Genomic DNA, 17,010 nt, shown 5'->3' with positions numbered 1-17,010 from the left:
AGTGCATTAAACATAACGTAATTTAATGTGTGTATATAGAGGTATATGTGTTATATAAAGGGACATGCAAAATTTCTACATAGTAGCCATGTGTGTTTATAGGTAGAGATGTGGTCCATGTATATATCTAGTTGTCAAAATTTTATTGGTAGGGCATATCATATTAGCTGTCCACCGTGGTATGCTATAGATTTCTTATAGAGTTGCAGTGATATATATACCTACGCATCAAGGTTCTAATGCTATAGATTTCTTACAGAGTTATAGTGACGTACAATACGCATCAAGTATAGATTTGATGCGTAAATCTACTCTTAATAATAATATAGATATTTAAATCTATAAAATTAATTTAGCAAATAAGTCACCCGAACATTGAAATATGATAAAGCCACCCACACTGTTTGTTTAGTTTAAAATAGTGCTTATCTAGTGTTTATAAATAAAAAAATACAATACTAGAAATATGATAAAACTAATTTAACAAATAAGTCATCCAAACAATTCGAACTCAATTTAATAAATTCTTCAACACATACTGGGTGATGATCAAACTCAAAACTTTTGGCTTTTGGAGGTTAAGTTAAACTTGTTATGTGTATTTTTCTTAATATAACATGATAGTTTGTTTTTGTTGTATTTGAAGTTATTATAATTTCATACAATCGGCAACGACTATTTTAATTGATAGGTGAATAATAAATTTAATACTTGACTCAAACTTTAATTATAATAAAAATATGTACATATTTAATTTTCTTGCATATATATTTTAAAAAATGGTTTTGTTTTAAAAATTAACTAGTAGTAGTACTCCTCGTATTTAAAAATATTTCACGATCACATTAAAGTGCTTTAATAATTACTAAAAAAACTCAACAGTAAATATTCATTCAGAGTGTTCAAATCATGGCGGCAACGAGCTCAATTTTACCGTGAATACGCACGGCAAATCGGGCATGAAGAGCACGAAATCAGCCACCTCTCTATGCACTGCACATGGAAGCCATGGCTGCACTTCTCCAGAATCCTAATTCTCTCCCCAATTGCGAACTCCGACAAGCAAATCGCGCACTCCTCCGCCGCCGCGAGCTGCATCCCCTCCGAGTAAATCAAAGACGGAACCTGGATCACCTTCTCCGTATCCGCGCTCACAGTCTCCGGCGACTGGATTCGGCGCTGCCGCTTGCACATGTGTTTGATGGCGAAGTTGATCGCCAAACCGCAGATTAGGGTGCAGAAGAGGAAGACGATGACTAAGGCCGTGTTTGCCTTGAAATCTCCGGAATTGGAGTACGGCTGCCATTGGCAATTCTGGACACCGCATTTAGTTGGCGGCGGTGGCGATAGGTGGATGCGGAATTCTGCCGTCGCCGTCGCGGCGGCTACCGGCGACTGAGATGGTAACGATCTAATCTTCTCTCTCGATTTGGCTTCTGAGTTGGATCTTCTAGCTGAACTGCTATTTACTCTCTTTTCCGTACTATGCTGTTTTATGCGAAGGAAGTATCTGAATTTTGGGGGATTGAGTGATTGTGAAATTTGTGATGAATTATAGAGATGCTGTTTTATTATACTTATCCTCTTATCACGAAGAAAATGATTGATTTGATCCCTTAGTGTCACGTATTCTGATGATTTAGCGAATTTTTGATGGGAATAAATGCAAGTAATAAATGAAGATCACAACACTGAGAATTACGTGGTTCGATTTACTGAGGTAAATCTACGTCCACGGGAAGAATAGAGGGCAAATTTGTATTGCTTGATCTCGCTTACAGATTACAATACTGATTTTGCTATATGAGATTCAGGATCTAGAGAACTTAACCTTGGTCTATCTGATCTAAGTTTTATTTATACATTCGAACTAAGATCGTGGTTTGCAGCCCTGGTAGGGGGGTTGATAACTGCTTAATACCACTAAATAGATCGTGGGTGTAATGGAGGTCGTGGAGATCCTGCATGGGTCCACTATCTCCTTGTTCGGTCGAATACTGAGACCGAACTGCTGAACTTTGCCGATCAGCTTTTGCCGATCTGAGAGTTGAGCTCGATTGGTCGGCTTTTACCGAGCTATAGGCTGTGACCGAACTCTTTGGTTGTGCCGAACTGATACTCTTCCTTGGGTTTTGGGCTGATGGGCCGTCACTGCTATTGGGCTCGCAATTATTGTTTAGTTGTTTAGTTCGTATCCCATCACCACCCCCCCCCGAAAAGCGAAGTGAATCACTTCGGCATTTTGGATAAGTGTAAGGGGGAGGCTGACGTCAGGGGACGTGCTCTGCACGTGTCTGCATTAAATGTGACAGCAAATCCGGCCAGAGAATCCAGAAAAAGTGGGATTTGAAACGGTGCGACGAATTTGAAAAATATTTCCTTTCTTCATCATTGGAATACTTTTGCGATTATTTCTTCTGCATTCTCTCTCTCTTTTTCGTAAAATTTTCTTCCGCTTCTTCAAGAATTTCTTCAGAGACTTTCGACCATCAAAGAGTAAGAATCATGTCTTCTTCTTCTGAAACTGTTTCTGAATCAGGTAGTGGTAGGAAGGGGGGTAAGGGATCTTCTGGCCGGAAAAAGTCCGGGGAGAAGACGGTAGAATATTTTCACAGCATTTTGAGTAAGGATACTGTGATATCCTTACACAGAAAATATTTTCTTCCTGGGGGGTTAGTGGTGATTCCCGACGACACTCATAGGGCTAACTCGCCGCCGGAGGGTTATGCCACCGTTTACGAAGCCTGCTTAGAATGCGGGCTTCGTTTCCCTCTTCCCCCGCCTTTGTAGAGCTTCTTGATTTTTTCCAACTTCCTTTAGGTCAGGTGACTCCAAATTCTTGGAGGCACTTATCGGCCTTTGCTGCCGAGCTGCGTAGACTAGAAAAGGATCTGTCTCTGAGGGCAATCCTTAATTTCTTTCAGTTTAAGAGAAAGGGATCCTGGTTTTACTTGATCCCTTTACAGCCCTTTAGAGCCTTCTGTAAAACCAAATGGCCGATGTGGAAAAATCGCTTCTTTTTTTACAATAGGACAGCGGCTCCGGACTTTTCCTGGAGAGGGCCGAAGTCCGTAATTCCTCATCCTCAGGTAGAACCGTTGGACGAGCTCGAGGGCGGGCTCAATAAGATTCCCATGATTAGGAAACAGTATTTGGAATCTGAGCTCGTCAAGGGTGACTTCGTGTTCGACTCCTCGTCTTCGGACGAAGAGACTGAGGGTGAGGATTTCTTTTTTATGCTTTACTGCTTTAGCGGCGAAAACTAACTTTGTTTTCTTGCTTTTTGGCAGTGAACATGCTAAGCAGGCTTGGTCGCAAATCCTCCGAATCAAAGGAGCCGGAGAAACAGAAAAACACCAGCTCGGCGTCTGATGCCGAGAAGAATCCGAAGAGGCAGAAGACCTCTTCGAGTCAGTCTTCGGATCCAAAAAAGCCGGGATCGACCTCGGCAAGGGGGAAGGCGAAGACTCAGAAACCCCCAAAAGCGCCAGAGAGAGACATTGTCCAGGGGGGTTATGGATCAGGAGTGGTTACGGCCACTTCGGAACATATCTCTGAGCCCTTTTTATGGCCAAAGGACTTTGTAGAGGTGAATTTTCTTCTTGATTTTCTGGCTTTGCTTCTTTCCTATATTTTTTTGTGGCCCCTCTGTTGACTTTTTCCTTTTTTCCATTTTCAGAGGAACAATATGCTCTGCAAACTCGTCACAGTTGAACTCTCTAAAGCGTCCAGCGATTATGATGAGATGCAGAGGAATTTGAATGCTGCTCGTCACCAGGCCGAACAGGCTCGGGCAGACTTTGAGAGGGCAAGGGCCGCTATGATCTCGGCTCAGGATGAAGCCCAGCGTGCCAAAGACCAGCTCATCATCCAGGGAGAGCGGTCGAAACAGAAGGAGGCGGCTGCCGTGGTTGCTCAGGGGGAGGCTCTCCGTGTTTACACGGAGAAACTCTTTTTGAGCAATCAATTTTCGGCCCTTATCGGTGATCTGCTGAAATTGATGACCGATAATGTTGAGCAGGAACCCGAAGTCGTCTTGCCGCTGTATGGCCGAGAGATTGCAGCGCGTCTCCAGAGTCTGCCGCTCCTTGAGGAGCTTGCGTCTTCATCGGTCCTGCTTTCTGCTGAACGAGTCCGTAATTGCCGTGCTGACCGTGACGAGAACATGGAGGCCATCTTTGCCTCCTTGGGGCCTGTTTCACCCGCTTCAATTTTCAAAGAAGAGGGTGAGCAGGAAAATGAGGCCGGCAAGGAGACCGAGCAGAAGGATCAGCAGACCGGCGACGGGCACGCCGAGCAAGAGGTGCAGCAGATCGGCGATGGGGGCGCCGAGCAGGAGGGAGGGAGGAGGGAGGCCGAGGCTGAGACCGAGGTCGACAAGGAGAAAGAAGCTGAAACCCACAGAGAAGCCGGAGACGAAACTGGCGGAGTATGATTTCGTCTCCCTTCTCTTAGTTTAGTTTCTTTCTTTCTATTTGTAAAATGGCCTTGAAGCCCTCCTTGTGTAAATTTTCTTTGTGAATGAAAAAAAATCTTCTTTCTACACTCGTGTCTTCCTTATAGCTCTTCTTAATCTCTTTTACTCCTATTGTGGTTTACTGCCTGCTCGGTAAACTGAAATGCCGAACTGACATAGCTGCTTCGTATTCTTAACTCTAAGGAGCTGGAGGTACTTCACTGGAAGCGGCTATACTCTTTGGCTTTAAATGAAGCTGAGAAAAAAGCTATAGATGACCAGATGAAGTATGATGAACTCTTGGCTCGTTTAGTGGAGCTGGAGTCCAACAATAAGGACTTAGAGTCCATAAAGAAAGATCTGGAGGCCGAGCTGAATACTGTCATCGCTGAGAGGACTGCATATGAAGATTTCATCTGCGGGCGCGGGGGAATGACTATATCTGAAGTTCAGAATCAAGTTGATGAACTGTGGGAGAAGCTTCATGTACTCCGGAAGAACAATGTGCTGGAGAGCTCGGCTTGCCAACAAGTTGTGAAATCATTGCGGCGCTTGGCTTCTCTGTACGACATCATTCTTTCCCGGCGTCCCTCAATCGAGAGATTCCTTAGCCGTTTCCCGCTAACAGATGCTCACACTCCAACTCAAACCTCTAATCCACTTACTCAAAATTCTACTCCAAATCAACAACGGACTCAGGAGCAACCGGAAACGTCAAGACAAGAACGCCCTGAAGTTCGTAGAGGAGTTGTGAATATGAGTGAGCAAGATCAGCGAATGCTTAGTGAAGAGACTCTTCGCCGCCGAGGTGCTAGAACTTCCCGGACTCAGGGAAGAGGCGGTAGGTCGATCAGAGCATCTCGTCCACCTACTTATTCTTCAACTGCTCGGAACGCCCGAACTCAGCATCATGAGGATTTTTCGGATAGGTGGCTCAACTTTAGCAATCGTAGACAGTAGAATAGTCCTTTGTAATGGTGTAACGCATTCTCGTAGGGCAGCGGAATTGTATGCCCAACAAGACTTAGTAAATGAAATTTTTTCATTTCGCTTCTATCACTGCGTATTTACAGTTCAGCGATTTTTTATTTCATTTATTGTACTCGTCCTCGGTCTTATGAAGTAAACTCTTCTTTGACCGGACTTAGTTAGTGTCCTTATTTGGCGAGTTTTATCGCTTGGATTGGACTTTCCCTAGTTAACCGAAGTGGTTTTCGGCTTATTGCAGTTCGTTTCAGACGAATTGCTTGTTTCTTAAGCTGAATTGTGGAATCTTGTATCTTCCTTAGAAGCTTGGACCCACAATTGTCTTTACTCGTCCTCGGTCTTATGAAGTAAACTCTTCTTTGACCGGACTTAGTTAGTGTCCTTATTTGGCGAGTTTTATCGCTTGGATTGGACTTTCCGTAGTTAACCGGAGTGGTTTTCGGCTTATTGCAGTTCGTTTCAGACGAATTGCTTGTTTCTTAAGCTGAATTGTGGAATCTTGTATCTTCCTTAGAAGCTTGGACTCACAATTGTCTTTAATACATGCTCTAAAAAAAGGGGATCAGCCTTTAAGGAGCAATATACCTCAGTAACTTTTATAAGAGACAAAACGCACATAGAGAGACAAATAAAAAGGACGAAAAAGATTTTAATCTTTTAAAAAACGAACAATAACCCTAGGACCGAACTAGACACAATAAAAATATGAAAGCACATAACCCTAGGACCGAACTAGACACAAGACTGACCGGACCTTGTCTCTTACAAATAGAACTTCTTGAGGTTGGAAATATGCCATGTTCGGGGTACTTGTTCTCCTGACATGTGAGTTAATTTATAAGACCCTTTTCCCAGGACTTCTGACACCCGATACGGACCTTCCCATGTGGGTTCAAGTTTGCCCAGCTTTTCTGCTCGGCTTACTTCATTGTTTCTCAATACGAGATCTCCCACTTGAAACTGCAGCTTTTTCACCCTTTGGTTATAATACCGGGTTACTTGCTCCTTGTACTTGGCTTCTTTTATGAAGGCCAATTCTCTTCTTTCTTCGGCAAGATCTAGTTCGGCTCTCAGTCCGTCGCCATTCAGTTCTGTTGAGAAATTAAGAGTTCGGGGGCTGGGTATGCCGATCTCAACCGGAATTACGGCTTCAGTGCCGTACACTAGACTGTACGGAGTTTCACCGTTGGAAGTTTTTGGTGTAGTTCGGTAAGACCATAGGACTTGAGGAAGATTTTCTACCCATTGTCCTTTGGCTCGTTCTAACCGAGTTTTTAACCCTTTCACCAAAGTACGGTTTGTTACTTTCGTTTGTCCGTTTGCTTGTGGGTGAGAGACTGAAGTGAACCGCTGTTGAATATTCAACTCTTGGCACCAATTCTTGAATGTTTTGTCAGTAAACTGAGTCCCATTATCTGAAATGAGGATATGGGGTATGCCAAATCGGCAAACTATGTTCTTCCAGACAAAATCTAATGCCTTTGAGCTTGTTATCGTAGCTAATGGTTCAGCCTCCACCCACTTTGTGAAGTAATCCACGGCAACGATCAAGAATTTCATTTGCCGGGGAGCTTGTGGTAGTGGTCCTACTATGTCTATGCCCCATTGCATAAAAGGCCAAGGGCTTTGCATAGCACATAGATCAGTCTGCGGCGTCCTTGGGATATTTGCATGGATTTGGCATTTCGTACATTTCTTAACTAGCTGTACTGCTTCTTGTACCAAAGTTGGCCAATAATATCCCCATCTCAGAACTTTTTTAGCTAATGCTCTAGCTCCGATGTGGCTACCGCAAGATCCTTCATGAACTTCTCTAAGGATGTAATCCGTCTCTTCTGGTCCTACACATCGCAATAACGGTTGAAGGTAGGACTTTCTATATAAGACTCCTTCATGAAGTTCATACCGACGTGCTCGGCATGTGATTTTCCTTGCTTCTCTCTTATCCTCGGGCAGTTGTCCTTGATCTAGATACTTTAATATTGGCGTCATCCAGTTTGGTGAACTGGTTACTGAGTGTACTTCAGCTTCATCAATGCTTCTGTGCGGTAATTCCTCCACCTTTGAGCTCGGATATGAGGCCAACTTACTTAAAGTATCTGCTCGGCTATTTCCCGCTCTGGGAATGCGGATTATCCGAAAATAAGAGAAATTTCGGCTAATACTTTGCGCTTTGTCCAAGTATTTTTTCATCCTTTCACCACGGGCTTCACTTGTACCCAGCATGTGATTCACTATGACTTGTGAATCACAATGGATTTTGAGAGATTTGACAAGTAGACGTTGCGCTAACTGAAGTCCGGCAAGAAGGGCTTCGTATTCGGCTTCGTTATTAGTGGTTGGGAATAAGAACCGAAGTGAATAAGTTACTTCGTGTCCGTCGGGAGCGATAAGTAGAATACCAGCTCCACTTCCTGTCTTATTCGAAGCTCCATCTACGAATCCAATCCAAAAGTCCGGAGGCTCTACTTCGGGTTTCTGGGGCTGTGTTAGTTCATCATTGGTAGGATTTTTCTGTTCGGCAATAATAGGGATTGCCTGATCGAACTTTGCCTCTACAAGAAAATCTTCCAAGGCTTGTCCCTTGATGGCTTTCCGAGGTAGATATTCTATTGAATGTTCTCCCAACTCTATGGCCCACTTGGCAATTCTGCCTGATGCTTCTGGCTTAGTCAAAACTTGCCGAAGTGGAAGATCGGTTAAGACGCATACTTTGTGAGCATAGAAATATGGCCGCAGTCTCCTTGCTGCATTTACTAATGCCAGAGCAATTTTTTCCAGAGGTTGATACCTTGTTTCGGGACCTCTTAATGCTCGGCTTGTAAAGTAGATAGGACGCTGTTTTAGGCCTTCTTCTCGTACAAGCACCGCGCTAATGGTTTGATCTGATGCTGCTAAATATAAGAATATCACTTCGGCATCTGTTGGAGCAGAGAGAGTAGGCAGTTCGGTTAAATAACTTTTGAGTTCGTCAAAAGCCTTTTTCTGTTCGGCTCCCCACTCAAACTTTGGTGCCTTCTTCAAAACATTGAAGAACGGCATTTGCTTTTCGGCTGCTTGGGAAAGGAATCTATTCAGTGCGGCTAGACATCCAGTTAGCCTTTGCACATCATGGATGGACTTCGGCATTGCCATGTTCTGAACAACTTGAACCTTTAGGGGATTTGCCTTGAGTCCTTCCTTTGAAACCCAACAACCCAGAAATTTTCCCGAATCTACCAAAAAGGTACATTTTTGGGGATTGAGTTTGAGGTTGGCTTTTTTGAGCACGTCGAGAGTGGATTTGAGATTGTTTTCGTACTCCGAAGTGCTTCTGCTTTTAACAACTATGTCGTCAACATATACTTCAACCTCTTTTCCGATCAGGTGCCGAAATAGCTTATCTACCATCCTTTGATATGTGGCTCCGGCATTCTTTAAACCAAATGGCATATTTTTATAAGCAAAAATACCGAAGTCAGTAATGAAAGCCGTTTTTGAAGCATCATTCTCATCCATTAAAACTTGGTGGTATCCTTTATACAAATCAAGAAAACAGAAAATTTCGAAGCCTATCAGAGCTTCTACTTTTTTATCTATGTTGGGAAGGGGGGTAGCAATCTTTAGGACAGTGCTTATTTAGATCCGTAAAATCTATGCACATCCGCCATCCTCCTTCTTTTTTCTTGATCATCACAGGATTGGCCACCCAAGAAGAATATTTTACTTCAAATAATACATCCGCTTTCAGTAATTGGCGGACTTCGTCATGGATGACTTGATTTCTTTCTGCCGCAAAGAGTCTTTGCTTCTGTTTTATAGGCCGGACTGAAGGATCAATATTTAACCGATGTGTAATTACCTCGGGAGACACTCCAGTCATGTCCAACGGAGACCACGCAAAGACATCTTTGTACTCTTTGAGGAGCTGGATGGTCTTTTCCCGGAGTAGAGGTGTTCCCGCGAAACCGATCTTGACCGTTCTGGATGGATCATCTTCGTATAACTGAACTTTCATCGAGTTCGGCTCCGGTGTGACTTCGTTCATTTCGCCTGCCTCTGACTCCGGCTGCTGTGATTGCTATGCTTGATGGTGCCGATCTGATTGTTCGGCACTTTTAAGCGCAATCTGCAAACATTCTTTTGCTCTCTTTTGATCACCTCGGATGACTGCTATCCCTTCTTTAGTGGGGATCTTGATTGTGAGGTGATAAGTAGAGCAAATGGCCCGAACTGTGTTGAGCCAGTCTCTTCCCAGTATAATGTTATACGGGGATCGAGCTTTTACCACAAAAAACTCGATCATCGTACTGGAGCTAGTAGGCGCTCTTCCTACCGTAATCGGAAGGCTGATAATACCTTCAGGGCGGGTGTCCTCCTGGGCGAAACTTTTCAGAGGAAGTGGGGCCGGACTGAGCCGAGCTGGATCCACTTCCAGTTTATCAAAACATTCTTTAAAAAGAATGCTAACCGACGCTCCTGTATCCACAAACACTCTGTGGATCAGTTTGTTTGCCACTCCAGCTTGAATGACAATAGCGTCTTGATGAGGAGAAATGGCCGGGACGGGATCTGCATCTGAAAATGTAATTACTTCCTCCTTCTTCAGCCTTTTATGTGTTGGCTCCTCTCGATTGAAGCCTCTGCGCTCTGATTTTAGAGACGATTTAGTCTTCCCGGCTGGGAGAGCGTCAATAGTCTGGATTACTCCATCATATTGCGGCTCGTCATCGTCTTCGGGATCCTGTTGCATTTTAGGATCCTGAGGAGCGCAGTTCGCACTTCTCTGTTTCTTATTCTTTTTCGGCGGCTTGCTTTGGAATTTTTTTAACGTCCCTGCTTTCACAAGAACATCAATATCTGCTGCCAAATTTCGGCACTCCTCGGTATCGTGACCGTGGTCTTGATGGAAGGAGCAATATTTATCCTGACTTCGGCGCGTGGCCGATTTCGTCATCGGCTTTGGTTTTTCGAACATATCAGAATGCAGTTCGAAAATTTCCGCTCTCGGCTTGTTCAATGGTACGAACTGAGCGGGTGGTTTCTCAGGATTGAGACGTGGTCCCAATCTGTCTTGTACCGGTGCCCTTTGAATTCTTTCAAAAGGAGTTCGGCGAGGATGTCCCTGATCGCTATGATCGGGCTTCCTCTTGTCTCCTCTGGAAGAGCTGTCTAAAGACCGTTTTCGACGGTCTGCCTCATCAGCACGAGAAAACTGGTCCGCAATGTCCCACATCTCTTGAGCTGTTTGCGGACTGCATTCAACGAGCTTTCTGTAGAGAGCTCCTGGCAGAATTCCATTTTGGAATGCCGAAATGACAAGTAGATCATTGAGATCATCTACTTGTAGGCATTCCTTGTGGAATCTTGTCATGAAGTCGCTAATCTTTTCATCGCGACCTTGACGTATAGAAAGCAGCTGAGCCGAAGTGATTCGGGTTTTAGCTTTCTGGAAGAACCTCCTATGAAAAGCATCCATTAGATCTCTGTAAGATCTAATGCTGCCTTGAGGGAGGCTATCAAACCACCTTCTTGCGTTCCCGATGAGCAGCTCGGGAAACAGCTTACACATATGAACCTCATTGAGACCTTGGTTCGCCATATTATACTGATAGCGTCCCAGGAAATCATGAGGATCCACTAACCCGTCATAAGTCACTGACGGAGTTCGGTAATTCTGTGGCAACGGAGTTCTGGTGATATCATCCGAAAATGGAGTCTTCAGCGCTCCATACATAGCGAATCCGACATCTCTACGGTATGGTGGAGATGGAGTTCTCCTGTGATTTCGGTAACAATGAGGAGAAGGAACATATCGGTGGTGAGGATTCTTTCTCCTGGAAGATACGACACTACTGCGGTAGTGACTTTCATGTCTGGAGGGGGAGGGAGAATCCGCCGTTTTCTTCTCCGGCTTCTGGCTCTTTTGCAGGAATGTTAAGAACTCATCCTGCTTCTCAGCCAAGAACAACTTGACAGCCTCATTCAACTCGAGCTGCTGGGGAGGCTCGGTGCGATGACTTTTTGAGTGGTTTGTTCTTTCACCGTGAGAACTGGAGGCAGATTTCTCCCGAGGCTGTTTTCCAGACCTACGGGCTGGACTAGCTTCCTCACGTTCATCACGGACGGAAGTATGGGTATTATGTGATCTGGTACGCATTTTTTGGTGGAAGAGGATCAAAAACTCGCTTTTATCACAGTTTTGGTTCTCTGTTTCCCACAGACGGCGCCAGTGATGATTTAGCGAATTTTTGATGGGAATAAATGCAAGTAATAAATGAAGATCACAACACTGAGAATTACGTGGTTCGATTTACTGAGGTAAATCTACGTCCACGGGAAGAATAGAGGGCAAATTTGTATTGCTTGATCTCGCTTACAGATTACAATACTGATTTTGCTATATGAGATTCAGGATCTAGAGAACTTAACCTTGGTCTATCTGATCTAAGTTCTATTTATACATTCGAACTAAGATCGTGGTTTGCAGCCCTGGTAGGGGGGTTGATAACTGCTTAATACCACTAAATAGATCGTGGGTGTAATGGAGGTCGTGGAGATCCTGCATGGGTCCACTATCTCCTTGTTCGGTCGAATACTGAGACCGAACTGCTGAACTTTGCCGATCAGCTTTTGCTGATCTGAGAGTTGAGCTCGATTGGTCGGCTTTTACCGAGCTATAGGCTGTGACCGAACTCTTTGGTTGTGCCGAACTGATACTCTTCCTTGGGTTACTATCTCCTTGTTCGGTCGAATACTGAGACCGAACTGCTGAACTTTGCCGATCAGCTTTTGCCGATCTGAGAGTTGAGCTCGATTGGTCGGCTTTTACCGAGCTATAGGCTGTGACCGAACTCTTTGGTTGTGCCGAACTGATACTCTTCCTTGGGTTTTGGGCTGATGGGCCGTCACTGCTATTGGGCTCGCAATTATTGTTTAGTTGTTTAGTTCGTATCCCATCATATTCGTATTTGAATTTATCTTGAAAGAGAAGAGAATTATTATGCATATACCGATCTTCTCTATAATGTGTATTTAGCTTATCTAATATTCTATGGAGAATATGACGATAATTAATTAATCATTGCTTGAAATAAGAAGAGTACTAACTCACAAGATTTTTAACACTATAAATCTCTGTAGTAGTACTTTTTTTAGGTGATTTTTTCTAGTTTTACAAATAATTTGAACATCAAGTAGAGGGGTCAATAGGCTCATATTATCTTTTCATCTGATCAATATTTAGTGGGGGTCTATCTTCATAATTTCAAAAGGAGTCATCATCATGTTTAGGAAAATTCTTTGACCCTTACTTTAACATAAAAGAAACACCATTTATAACAGACAGATCCTCCTCATCTTCCTCCCAATGATGATTGCCGCGATAGAGGAGACCATTCGATTGAGAAAAGTTGATTGATTTGATTTAGAAGATTGCCGCGATAGAGGAGACCATTCGATTGAGAAAAGTTGATTGATTTGATTTAATTGGTTTATATCTGGATAGCTTGTTATTTTAATCCCAGAGATTGATTGATATGTTTGCCAACCTATCTTCAGTTTGCCCAAAAATCATGAGATTGAATCATTTAGGGTTGATGCGGGTACATGGTGTATGTTCAAACAAGAAGTGCGCTGTGTTGGGAAATAAACACAGGCAATCACGAATATGAAAGAGAATGAAAACAAGAAGTTGTTTACCCAGTTCGATACAATGTGTATCTACGTCTGGGGGCGATGCCAAGCCAGGGATTTCACTATATAATTTCAGGATGATTTAACAATCAGGGAGCACCTCTATTTATAAGTAACTAGAGAGCCCTAATTCTAGTCAAACTAGGAAACATATTCCATAAGGAAATATCTTTTAAGGAATAAATCTATCACAAGGAAATATACTTCAAGGAAACAAATCCTAAACATGGTAGGAGATATTTTAGGCTCCATAATTAACAATCTCCCACTTGGAGACTAACAACTCCTAAACAACCATTTCCTCGTGATCTCATCCCTTCATCCGCTTAGCATCGCCTAACCTTCTCTTCAAGTTCCAAGGCCAATTGAAGCTATGCATAGCTTCAATTTCTCTAAGGTCACCACCTTAGTAAACATGTCTGCAGGATTCTCACTTCCAAGTATCTTCACAAGTTGCAGGATTTTCATCTCCATTAGGTGTCGGATGTAATGATACTTCAACTCCACATGCTTTGTCCTAGAATGAAACGCTGGATTCTTCGCCAAGAAAATAGCACTCTGACTATCACTGTAGAGTATGCTACTCTTGTTCTCCTTCCCAAGTTCATCTAAGAAACTCTGTAACCACACCATCTCCTTGCTTGCCTCTGTCGCAGCTACATATTCAGCCTCCGTAGTAGACAAAGCAACAGTCTTCTGCAACTTAGAAGTCCATGAAATAGCAGTACCACCATAAGTAAATACATACCCGGTTGTGCTTCTTCTTCCATCAAGATCATTGGACGCCAAGTCTGCATCCACATAACCTGTCAGCTCGACATTCTTGCCATTGAAACATAAGACGTTTTATGTAGTACCTCTCAAGTATCGAAGGATCCATTTAACTGCTTCCCAATGTTGCTTGCCCGGATCACCCATGAACCGGCTCACTACTCCCACTGCTTGTGCAATATCAGGCCTCGTACACACCATTGCATACATAATACTGCCAATTGCTGAAGCATAAGGAATTTTCTTCATTTCAGCACGTTCTTCTTTTGTACTCGGCGACTCCTTCTTCGACAGCTTAAAGTGACTGCCCAAAGGCACACTTACTGGCTTCGAATTATCCATGTTGAATCTTTCCAAAACCTTACCAATGTAAGCAGCTTGCAAAAAATACAATTTTCCTGCCGCCTTGTCACACTCGATTCTCATGCCCAAAATTTGATTAGCCTCTCCAAGATCTTTCATGGAGAATCGTTCAGACAATTGCCTTTTCAACTTATCCATCTCCTTTTGATCACCTCCTGCGATCAACATATCATCAACATATAATAACAGAATAAGATAGCTCTTGTCAAACCTCTTGTAGTAACAACAATGGTCAGCGTAGCATCTTTTATAGCCAATCTCCATCATGAATCCATCAAACTTCTTGTACCACTGCTTTGGAGCTTGCTTTAAACCATACAAGCTCTTCTTCAACTTGCATACAAGGTTTTCCATTCCTTTTACTATGAATCCTTCAGGCTGTGTCATGTACAACTCATCCTCCAAATCACCATGAAGGAATGCCTTCTTTACATCCATCTGATGTAACAATAGATTTTCTGCAACTACCATACTCAACACTAAACGAATAGTAGTTAGTTTCACAACAGGAGTGAACACATCTGTATAATCAATACCGTATCGTTGCTCAAATCCCTTGACAACCAGCCTAGCCTTGTAGCGCTTGCTACCATCAGCTTCACCTTTGATTCGATAGACCCACTTGCAATGCAATGCCTTTTTCCCTTTAGGAAGTTCCACAAGCTCCCATGTGCCATTTAGGAGAAGAGAGGCAAACTCGTCATCCATGGCAATTTTCCACCTTCGTTTATCAGGGCCTTCTCCTGCCTCTGCATAACACTCGGGCTCACCACCATCAGTAAGTAACAAATAGAAATTAGAGTACCTATCAGGTGCACGTCGCTCTCTAGTCGATTTAGGCAGCGGAATAGTCGGTGGTGGAGTGTTTGGTTCTTCTTCAAGCACCTTTTCAGCATTCTGACTCTCCTTGCTCCCACTCGAGTTTGAGATGTCTAGCTCGACCACTTGTGGCTCAGAACTGCTGGGACTTGACGCCTCCAATCTATCCTTGTACAATACCTGTTCATTGAAGATGACATCTCTACTGCGAATAACCTTATGGTTCTGCTCATCCCAGAGTCTATAACCGAACTCATCGCCTCCATAACCAGTGAACGTACACTTAATAGATTTAGCATCCAACTTACTTCTCTCAACGGAACTAACATGAGCATAAGCAACACAACCAAAGATGCGTAGGAAAGATAGATTTACCTCTTTTCCTGTCCAAACCTCCTCGGGTATCCGAAACTCCAAGGGAACTGATGGACCTCTATTAATTAGGAATGCAACTGTGTTGACTGCATCTGCCCAAAAACTCTTTGGCAATCCACTTTTCAACCTCATGCATCTTGCTCGCTCATTCAACGTTCTGTTCATGCACTCTGCGATTCCATTCTGCTGTGGAGTTCCTTTCACAGTTTTCTCCATGCGGATTCCATTCTCGGCGCAGAATTCCTTGAACTTTGCAAGTTCATATTCTCCTCCATTATCGGATCTTAGACACTTCACCTTCATCCTGGTTTCAGTTTCAACAAGGGCTTTCCATTTCCTGAAAGCGTCAAACGCATCGGATAAACACAGGCAATCACGAATATGAAAGAGAATGAACACAAGAAGTTGTTTACCCAGTTCGATACAATGTGTATCTACGTCTGGGGGCGATGCCAAGCCAGGGATTTCACTATATAATTTCAGGATTTACTCTTCAGAAAATAAACTCATAGCTTTCGAGTAGAGTCGTCGATGAAAGTCATATAATATTCAGAGCCTCCTAGGGACTTCACAGGTGCTGGTCCCCATAGATCAGTGTGGACCATCTCCAACTTTTGTGTCTTCAATTTTCTGCCTCCTCTTGAGAAACTCACCCTTTTCTGTTTCCCAAACACGCAATCCTCGCACAGGCCGACTTCAACAGTTTTCAAGCCAGGCAGTAAACCTCTTGAGCACATTATCTTCATCCCTTTCTCGCTCATGTGGCCAAGACGACAGTGCCACAAATCTGCATTATTTGCCTCACTTGCAGTATCAATGCAATCTTTGGAGTTAGTTGTGGTATACAACGTACCCTCCTTCTTACCTCGAGCTACTATCATAGCTCCCTTGGTAATCTTCCAATTGTTGCAGCCAAACGTCACGGTGTACCCTTCTGCATCAAGCTGCCCAATCGAAATCAAACTTCTCTGCAATCCAGGAATGTGTCTGACTCCATTCAGTTTTATTATGGATCCATTGGACGTCACTACCTTCACGTTTCCCTTTCCCACGATATCTAAGGGCTCGTCATCAGCCAGATGTACCTTCCCAAAATCACCAGAAACGTAGTCTTCCATTATCTCCACATTGCTGCAGGAGTGAAACGACGCCCCAGAATCCAATACCTACGATTCCATCGGACTACTGACGCTCAAGACCAACGCCTCGCCATCGTCATCAGACATGGTAGCGTTTGCTGTCTTCTTGTCCTTCTGATCCTTATTCTTATACTTCTTCGGTGCCTCACATTGATTTCTAAAATGCCCAAACTCATCACAATTCCAGCATTTAACTTTATCCAAATCCTTCTTGGATTAACTCCTTCCTCTGGAATTTGATCTTCCACGATTTTGCTTTCCCTTCGATCTGCCTCTCTGTTCTGTATTCAGTGCTGATCCCGAAGTAGAAGATCCTGATTCTCTCCGGTGAACTTCCTCACCAATCATCAGATCTCTTACTCTGTCAACTGTTAGTTTTGTCTCTGCAGCAGTAACTGCTGTCACTGTGCCAGCCCAACTCTCAGG

General features: G+C 43.5%; 1 protein-coding gene across 1 annotated transcript; it reads right to left on the bottom strand.

Moving 5' to 3' along the window:
• Positions 1 to 822: 822 nt before the first annotated feature.
• LOC121749244 (RING-H2 finger protein ATL79-like) lies at positions 823 to 16,671 on the bottom strand. The gene is made up of 2 exons (XM_042143831.1): positions 16,636 to 16,671; positions 823 to 1,563 (listed from the first exon to the last, which is right to left on the bottom strand). Exons 1-2 carry the CDS (start codon positions 16,669 to 16,671, stop codon positions 931 to 933), a joined length of 669 nt encoding a protein of 222 aa, XP_041999765.1. The 3' UTR covers positions 823 to 930.
• Between the last annotated feature and the right edge of the window lie 339 nt (positions 16,672 to 17,010).

The sequence above is a fragment of the Salvia splendens genome, chromosome 9, assembly GCF_004379255.2.
Source record: "Salvia splendens isolate huo1 chromosome 9, SspV2, whole genome shotgun sequence".
NCBI lineage: Eukaryota > Viridiplantae > Streptophyta > Magnoliopsida > Lamiales > Lamiaceae > Salvia > Salvia splendens.
Note: the sequence above shows the minus strand (reverse complement) of the source record. Positions and strands in the feature narration are given on the sequence as shown.

Bases quoted from the DNA above. Each gene is read 5' to 3' on its own strand.
- LOC121749244 (XM_042143831.1), bottom strand. From the start codon at position 16,671: ATGTCTGATGACGATGGCGAGGCGTTGGTCTTGAGC. The intron at 1,564-16,635 runs GTCAGTAGTCCG...ATAATAAAACAG, and splicing joins GCGAGGCGTTGGTCTTGAGC to CATCTCTATAATTCATCACA.